We start from the raw sequence: 9,042 nt of genomic DNA, 5'->3' as shown, positions 1-9,042 counted from the left end.
GTGGAGCTCATAGTAGAGTCTGAGGAACTGGAAATAGATGTGGAGCTTATAGTAGAGGCTGGGAAGCTGGAAATAGGTGTGGAGCTTGTAGTAGAGGCTGGGGAGCTGGAAATAGGTGTGGAGCTCATGGTAGGGTCTGAGGAACTGAAAATAGATGTGGAGCTTATAGTAGAGGCTGGGGAGCTAGAAATAGATATGCTACTTGTATCAGGAGGAATGGTTATGAAGTCTGTAGTAGAGCTTATAGGAGTTGAGGTTGAGTTGCCTGTAGAAAGACAAGTGTAAAAAAGGAGGTTCTGGAGTTCTCCAACATGTATTTCTTCTACTACTACATGGCACCACTGGTGCTAGACCTATTGATTTCATAAACACTTATCAGATCATAAATGCATGCATAAATCTGATTGAAAGACCACTGACTCTGGCATTAGAGACCTGGGTTTATATCTTAATGCTAACTTTTACCTGTATGATCTTGAATAAGTCACTTAACTTCCCTAGGTCTCAGTTGTCTCATCTGTAAAATGAGAGTCTTGGACTAGTTGGCTTCTGAGGCTCCTAGTTCTAGACCTATGATCTTCAGAGATCAAGAGTCCTAGAAAGTTGGGGCGGCTAGGTGGTGCAGTGAATAGAGCACCGGCCCTGGAGTCAGGAGGACCTGAATTCAAATTTGGCCTCAGACACTTAACACAAAAACTAGCCATGTGACCTTGGGCAAGTCACTTAACTCCAATTGCCCTCCAAAAAGCAAAACAAAAAAAAAGAATCCTAGAAAGCAAGATTGAATTGAATCCCTATATTTGGTATAATTAGGCACAGGGTCCGGGGGGGGGGGGGTTCATCACCTTGCATCATCATTATCATCATCATCATCATCAGTAGCTTGAATCTTAAAAAACCTCTAAACACTCTAAACTTCAAAAGCACAAAGGCATTCCTCACAATAACACTGCAAGTTATTAATATTATTACAGCACAGAAAAATCACTTTGCCTGACCCTCTTAGCCCTATACTTCTCATGCCTTTCAGGGACTTCTACACCCAAAGTTCTTGCTTTCTTCACCTTACCTTCCACTCTCCTCATATATTCTGTCTCCCCATAGCTATATCTTCTTGCCACCTCTCTTCCAATCTAGGACCAGTGTGCCTCCCCTCTGAGACTATAAAGTTCCTTTAGCTAGATGGGAACTGACATGAGAAGTAGGACTGACCCTCAGTTAAGTGAATGAGCAGGGTTCAGACATTCAGATTGTTTCAGATTGGTTTAGAGGTTAGGACAGATTTGAAACTAACAAAAAACAACATGAAGGTAGACCAGATTTGGGGCTGAGGTAGTAGTGTATTATGGTAGAAATATTTTGAGGATTATAGAAGAGATACTGATCACTATGGGTTTGGGAAAGGGCTGTCAGATTAAAGTATTCCTGGGAGAAATTAATAATATTTTAAAATGGGGGAGGAAAAGAGAGGACCATGGAAATCCCTCTGATTCCTATATACCTCTGAGAACCTCTGTGATCCATCAGAAGCTTCTACCAAAAGCAAATCACTCACCATCTGCCAAGAGTCCAAGAAGAAGTAATACTAGCAGCCAATGTGTGAGGGCAAACTTTTCTGTATTCATCTCAAGGTAATCCTCTGGGGCTTCTGGGGAAGGGAGAAGGAGAACAAGGGGAGTTCTTGGAGAGAAGAGAATACAGGCAGAGAACTGAACCTACAGAACTAGATGTTGGGCTCCCCAAAGCACAGAGAGATGAAAAGGGAAAGAGAAGGGAGGGCATTCTGAGACTGGATACCTGGGTTCCTTGGGCTCCCTCCACAGATGCTCTTCTCTTTCATGATTTCTCTTTCACTTCATAACTACCAGAAACATTTATAGCTTCAACTGGACAAGGAAAGGGCCGGGCTTGCAATCCATTTCAGTTTGCCAACCATAGCATGGTTGGGGAAAGGTAAGAGAGGAGAATGACATGATAACAATAGTCAGGGTGCTGATTTTGGGGAGGAGCAGGAAGTAGAACAAGACAAAGCGATCAAAGTTGTCAGAACAATCTGAAAACCTGTTCTCGATGGAAATCTTCAAATTCCTGATTAGGGAGGGCTGAGGTAATGCCCTGGGAAATATAACTCAAGGAGATATTTGACAATACTTGAGAACATCTGGGGTCTTCATAAGGATAAAGACTGATGTGGATGGAAAACATGCCTTTATCATAGGGTCCATGCTGGTATCTCCCTATTTTTGCTTTAATGGAGTGAACCATTTCTCACCATATTGTATATCTAATCAGTTCTTAGTCTCTTCTGTAACAGCATCATCAGACAGCCCTAATGAAACATTTCTTTGTGATTTTTGCTGATCTATTTCTCTTTTCATCTATTGAATTCTAACTAGTCATTTACAGCCCAACTTAAGTACTATTTTCTTTTTTAAATTTAAGTTTCTCAGTTACATATAAATAAAAAATTTTAACATTCATTTTTCAAAATTTTGAGTTCTAAATTCTCTCCTTTCCTCCCTTCCCCACTCCTTGGGAAGACAAGCAATTTGATATAGATATTAGCCATGTTACAAAAGAAAATGCAGACCAAAACAAAAAACCAAAACCAAGGATAATAAAAAAGTTAAAAAAATATGATTCAATCTTTATTATGACTCCACCAACTCTTTCTTTGGAGGTGGATAGCATTTTTCATTGTGAGTCCTTCAGAATAATTTTGGATCATTGTATTGCTGAGAATAGCTGTCATTCGTAGTTGATTATTCTATAACATTGCTGTTGCTGTGTACAATGTTTTCCTGGTTCTGCTCACTTTACTTCATATCAGTCCATGTAAGTCTTTCCAGGTTTTTCTGAAAGCATCCTGCTCCTCATTTCTTATAGCATGATAGTATTCCATCACAATCATCTATGGCAATTTGTTCAGCCATTCCCCAATTGATGGGCATTCCCTTGATTTCTAATTCTTTGCCACCACAAAAGAGCTGCTATAAATACCTTTGTACATTTTCCTTTTTCTTTGATCTCTTTGTAGTACAGACCTAGTAGTGGTATTGCTGGATTAAAAGGTATATACCAGGGGTGGGGAACCTGTGGCCTAAAGGCCACATGTGGCCCTCTAGGTTCTCAAGTGCAGCCCTTTGACTACATCTAAACTTCATTAGAACAAATCCTCTAAATGAAAGGATTTGTTCCCTAAAACTTGGACTCAGTCAAAAGGTTTCACTCAAGGACCTAGAAGGTTACATGTGGCCTCAAAGCTGCAGGTTCCTCACCAGCTTTATAACCCTTTGAACAAAGTTCCAAATTGCTCTCCAGAATGGTTGGATCAGGTCACACCTCTACCAATGGTGCATTAGTGTCCCTATTTTTCCATGTCCCCTACTCCCCTCTATCATTTATCATTTTCCTTTTCTGTCATATTAGCTAAGTTGTTTTAATTTGCATTTCTCTAATCAATAATAGTTTAGAGCATTTTTTCACATGACTATAGATAGTTTTGATTTCTTCTTTTTAAAAATAGTTTTGATTTCTGCTTCTGAAAACTGCCTGTTCATATCCCTTTTCAATTGGGGCATGATGTATATTCTTATAAATCTGATTCAATTCTCTACATATATGAGAAATGGGGTCTTCATCAGAAAAACCTGCTATAAAAATTTTTTCCCACTTCCTTCTTCACTTCTTTTTTTTCCTTTTTTTTTTTTTTTTTTGCTTTTGGAGGGGGGAAGGCAAGGCAATTGGGGTTAAGTGACTTGCCCAATGTAACATGGCTAGTAAGTGTTGTGTCTGAGGCCACATTTGAACTCAGGTCCTCCTGACTCCAAGGCTGGTGCTCTATTTATTCACTGTGCCACCTAGCTGTCCCTTCTGCTTCACTTCTAATGTTGACTGCATTGGTTTTATTTGTACAAAACCTTTTTAATTTGATGTAATCAAAATTATTTGTTTTATGTCCCATCATGTTCTCTATCTCTTATTTATCACAAATTCTTCCTTTTGTTTATAGATCCAACAGGTAAAATACTCCAAGTTCCCCCAATTTGTTCATTATATATTACCCTTTACCAAATCATGTGCCCATTTTGAACTTATCTTGGTATATGGTGTGAGATGTTGGTGTATACCTAGTTTCTGCCAAACTGATTTCTAGTTTTCCCAGTGATTTTTGTAAATAGTGATTTCTTCTCCTAAAATCTTTCATCTTTGTGTTGTCAAACACAGATTACTATGATCATTTAGCATTGTGTGTTGTATGCCAAATTTATTCCACTGATCCATCACTCTATTTCTTAGTCAATACCAGATTGTTTTGATGATTAATATTTTATAACACAGTTTGAGATCTGGTACTGCTAAGCTACCTTCCTTCACATTTTTTCTCATTGATTACCTTGATATTCTTGACCTTATGTTCTTCCAGATAAAGTCTGTTATTATTTTTTCTACCTCTATAAAATATTTTTTGATAATTTAATTGGTATGGCACTGAATAATTAAATTACTTTAGGTAGAATTGCCATTTTTATTGTAATGGCTCAGCCTACCCCTGAACAATTAATATTTATCCAGTTGTTTAGATCTAACTTTATTGTTGTAAAAAAAAGTGTTTTGTAATTATATTCATATAGTTCCTGGGTTTGTCTTGGCAGGAAGACTACAAAATATTTATATTGTCAACAGTTAATTTAAATGGAATTTCTCTTTCTATCTCTTTCTGCTGTACTTTATTTATATAGAAATGCTGATGATTTATGTGGGCCTATTTTATATCCTGCAACTATGTTGAAGTTAATTATATCAACTAGCTTTTTAGTTGATTCTCCAGGATTCTCTAAGTATACCATGTCATCTGCAAAGAATGATAGTTTTGTTTCTTCATTGCCTATTCTGATTCCTTCAGTTTCTTTTTCTTGTCCTGTTATTGCTAGCATTTCTGGAACAATATTAAATAATAGTGGTGAGAATGGGCATCCTTGCTTTACCCCTGATCTTGTCGGAAAGGCTTCTAGCTTATACCCATACAGATACTGCTTGCTGATGGCTTTATATAGATATCCCTTATGATTTTAAGGAAAGCTCCATTTACTCCTATGATTTTTAGTATTTTTTTTCTCAGTCAAAGTAAAACAAAGTTTATTAAAGATTTCTCATATTGGGTGGACTCTTAAGGAGCCTGAGCACTTGTGACACTCATATTGATAAGTAAGCCAGAACAATCTAACACAGCTGGTGTTACTCCCAGCTGGTGGCTGGTTAGGCCGCCCTGGGGCTAAGACTTCTGGCTTGAACAGAGCTGGGGTCAGCTCCCAGAGTGCCACTCTCTGCTGTCCTGGGGCTGTCCTCAGAGGGAGGTTAGCTTCTCTGTGTCATTTTGTGGGTTCTGTGATTTTTAGTGTTTTTAATAGGAATGAGCATTATATTTTGTCAAAAGTTTTTTTCTGCATCTATTGAGAAAATCATGACTTTTGTTGGTTTTGCTATTGATATGGTTAATTATCCTGACAGTTTCCCCAATATTGAATCAGCCCTACATTTCTTGTATAAATCCCACCAAGTCATAGTATGGTCGTTGTGCTATATAGTTGTAATCTTGCTAGTATTTTTGCATCAATGTTCATAAGGGAAATTGGTCTATGATTTTCCTTCTTTGTTTTTGACCTTCTTGGTTTAGGTATCAACATCATATTTGTGTCATAAAAGGAATTTGGTAGGACTCTTTCTTTGCCCATTTTCCCAAATAGTATTGGAATTGTTATTTAAATATTTAGTAGAATTCACTTGTGCATCATTTGGTTCTGGGGATTTTTTCTTAGGAAACTCATTTATGACTTTGTTCCATTTTTTTTTTCTAAGATAGGGTTAAGTATATTATTTTCTCTTCTGTTAATATGGGCAATTTATATTTTTGTAAATATTTGTCCATTTCACATACATTGTCAGGTTTATTGGCATATAATTGGGCAAAATAGCTCCTATTAATTACTTTAATTTCATCTAGTTTGGTGGTGAATTCACCTTTTTCATTTTCGATATTGGTAATTTTGTTTTCTTTTTTTTGGAGGGAGGAAGGCAATATTGCAGTCCTATACACACACACACACACACACACACACACACATTAGATCATTAATGGATTCTGACTTTAACTGAGTTTATTTGTGATGTACAAAGTGAATAACAGAGACATCCCACTACCCTGAGGAAGATCCTCTTGGTTTGATACCTCCAGGGCAGCAAATGGAACCTCACAGAATTATTGGAAGGACAGGACTTTTGAAACTAGAAAGTGGTATGAAAATATGAGTTATGGGGACAGCTAAGTGGCACAGTGAAAAGAGCAGTGACCCTGGAGTCAGGAGGACCTGAGTGCAAATCTGGCTTCAGACGGTTGACATACTAACTAGCTGTGTGACCTTGGGTAAGTCACTTAATCCCAATTGCCTTGCCTTCCTCCCTCCAAAAAAAAAATAAAAAAGAAAATGTGAGTTATGGTTAGTCTAGATATTCCTCCATTGAAATTTCTTCCTATGTTGCCATGGAGTTGATCCAGATTCTCATGGGCTATGCTAATGGGGTACTCCCTACCACGCTGGACCCCAAGTAGGGATTTGGTGATGCAGTGTCATTGGGTTAAGTTCGGAACGGTTCATCACAAGGTCATGGGGGGTTGCCATCTCCATTGGTGATGTGAATAACACCAAGAAAATCACAGATCCTTGAAATATTATTGCTACTACTTCTGTTATCTGAGTCTGTCTTAGACCCCAGATATCCCAGTCCTAGTGGGTATCTTACCTTGGTACCAGGCCAAAATATTAAAAAAAATCTTTCAAAAGATAATACATAGAGACAAAGAGCACAAGAATCTAGAAAGAGAGGGGTGGCTAGGTGGCGCAATGAATAGAGCATGGACCTTGGAGTCAGGAGGACCTGAGTTCAAATCCCGCCTCAGACACTTAACACTTACTAGCCGTGTGACCTAGGGCAAGTCACAACCCCAATTACCCTGCCTTCCCCCCTCCAAAAAGAAAAGAATCTAGGAAGAGATGTGAGAGTCTCCATGAGCATTGATACAAATAGACAAAACCAGCTTAAAATGCTCTAGGAGGAAGTGGTATTTTTTTAAGGCAAGTTGTTACTGGAGAAATAGAAAGATTATCATTAGAATAGTGCTTTGGTGATGTACTATCAATAAAAAAACCACTTGTATTCATGAACCCTAATAGGTCCTTGGGCTATCTGTGTATAATAAGAAAATAGACAAAAAAGGTCAGTTGATTACTGAGTTCAATGACCTAAAGAATTTTGAATCTGAATTCTTAATGGGTTAATGATCTAGTCAAAGGGGCAGGGAGATTGTATCATAGGCATATGTATACAATTGGACCCAGAGAGTTGAGTGATAATCCCTGGAAAAAAAAAAAAAGAGGATTAGTCAGCAAGATTTGGTAGTTAAAAGGTCATACATGAGGGTACATTTAAGGCAGGGGGCAAGAAGAGCCAGGAAAGTAAATCTTCATTCCAGATTTTGCATTGCTAAGGTGTGGTTGTTCTACCATCAGTTCAAAGAGGCTTCCTTGAGGAGGATATAGGGGATTGAAAGAGATGGTATCCCAAGCATATAGTAAGAATGCAGCACAAATATTGCCACATTGTATGCCAACTCCATGTTGTAGAGCCTGAAATAGGGGTTGTGGAACTCAGAATGGGGATTATAAATCCATGATAAAGATTGTGAATCTCAAAATAGGAGCTGTGAAATCTATGATAGAGACTATGGAGCCTAGAGTTATGGACTTGACCTCAGGAAGACCTGGGTTCCAATTCTATTTCCAAGACTTGCTGAGTATCCATGTATCAAGTATCCTATAAAATGAGAATGATAATGGCAGAGTTGTTTCAAGGCTTAAATTTGATAATATATGTAAGAGCATTTTTCAAATCTTAAAACACTATATACATGGCAGTTATTACTATTATAATGCTGTTGATGTTGTTCATATTCTTTGTTCTTGAAGAGGACCAATGACATCAGGAGGGTGATGTCTTAACTTGCAAGTGAATTGGATGGAAGTGAGGTAGAGCTGTGAGGTAGACAGTCGTCAGTCTCATTCTCTCCTCCAGAGTTATTGGAGTCCAGTGGCAAGACATGGGTCAAGACAACTGGGGATGGCCCTGGATACAGTGGAAGACCTTGGCCTTTTCAAATTAAGGTCTCCCCCATATCTCAGTTTGTCTAAGACAATGCCCATTCAGTAATTACCTAGGTAAGAATTGAGGCAAAAAATGGCCTAGTTTGCCTTCACAAAAGAATTGATCTGGGAGGGGAAAGACCCTTAAGAGTTTCTGGCCCGAAGGGAAACAATTGCTATTTATGCTCACTCAGAGCCATCAGAACCCAAACAATGAGCAATTGAGGTTTTAGTTGGGACCTATCATTCTCAATTAGTGAAAGCCAGAGTGATTTGGGTTTAAAGTCATAGTCAAGTAGCTCCATTTAAATCACAGTGGGCTTTATCAAAGCCTGGTTTTTCAGAGCTACATTTCAAGAAATCATAAATGAAAACTACATGAGATAAAAGGGTTAATTGTCTCAGGTTTTTTTTTAATGATAGAAGAAATACATAGGGAGGAAAAATATCTACTCACCAAATCCCAAGATATCTTGGAAAGTATAAGTGATCAAAATCTATATTCCTTTGGACAGAGTGACCACTTGTATGACGTGTATGACTCTCCATGTGGAGTAGGAGGGGGAAAAGGAGGGAGGGGAGAAAGAGGAAGAGGAGGAGGAAGAAGAAATAGCAACATTGCCCAACTGGACCTGACTAGTTGTGTCCCAGAGGGCAGCTACTACTACTCACAGGTTGTTATTTGTCCTTATTCTCAAAGAGGACAACAGGAAGGTGATGTCTTGACTTGCAAGTTATTGTGTAGTGTGGTGTGTGTGTACAGTGTGTGTGTGTGCGTGTGAGAGAGACAGACAGACAGAGAGAGAGAGAGAGAGAGAGAGAGAGAGAGAGAGAGAGAGAGAGA

The 9,042-nt window shown here is 38.4% G+C and overlaps 1 protein-coding gene across 3 annotated transcripts in view; it reads right to left on the bottom strand.

The window, feature by feature from the left end:
• LOC138149959 (mucin-21-like) overlaps positions 1–1,982 on the bottom strand; it is a 3,472-nt gene extending 1,490 nt beyond the window's left edge. The window contains exons 1-3 of one of the 3 annotated variants that reach the window (XM_069073217.1): positions 1,798–1,982; positions 1,556–1,648; positions 1–265 (exon numbers count right to left, since the gene is read on the bottom strand). The exon at positions 1–265 is cut by the window's left edge and continues 466 nt beyond it. In XM_069073217.1, the coding sequence (XP_068929318.1) occupies positions 1–265; positions 1,556–1,648; positions 1,798–1,840 (401 nt within the window). In that variant the 5' untranslated portion in view covers positions 1,841–1,982. The remainder of the gene's footprint in view (positions 266–1,555; positions 1,649–1,797) is intronic. The other 2 variants (XM_069073218.1, XM_069073219.1) reach the window with 2 other exon arrangements.
• Between the last annotated feature and the right edge of the window lie 7,060 nt (positions 1,983–9,042).

The sequence above is a fragment of the Petaurus breviceps genome, unplaced genomic scaffold (assembly GCF_028583685.1).
Source record: "Petaurus breviceps papuanus isolate PSGF00001 unplaced genomic scaffold, PetGlider_PUasm1.0 90865, whole genome shotgun sequence".
Taxonomy (NCBI): Eukaryota; Metazoa; Chordata; class Mammalia; order Diprotodontia; family Petauridae; genus Petaurus; species Petaurus breviceps.
The sequence above is the reverse complement of the archived record's forward strand: the minus strand, read 5'-3'. Positions and strand labels throughout refer to the sequence as shown.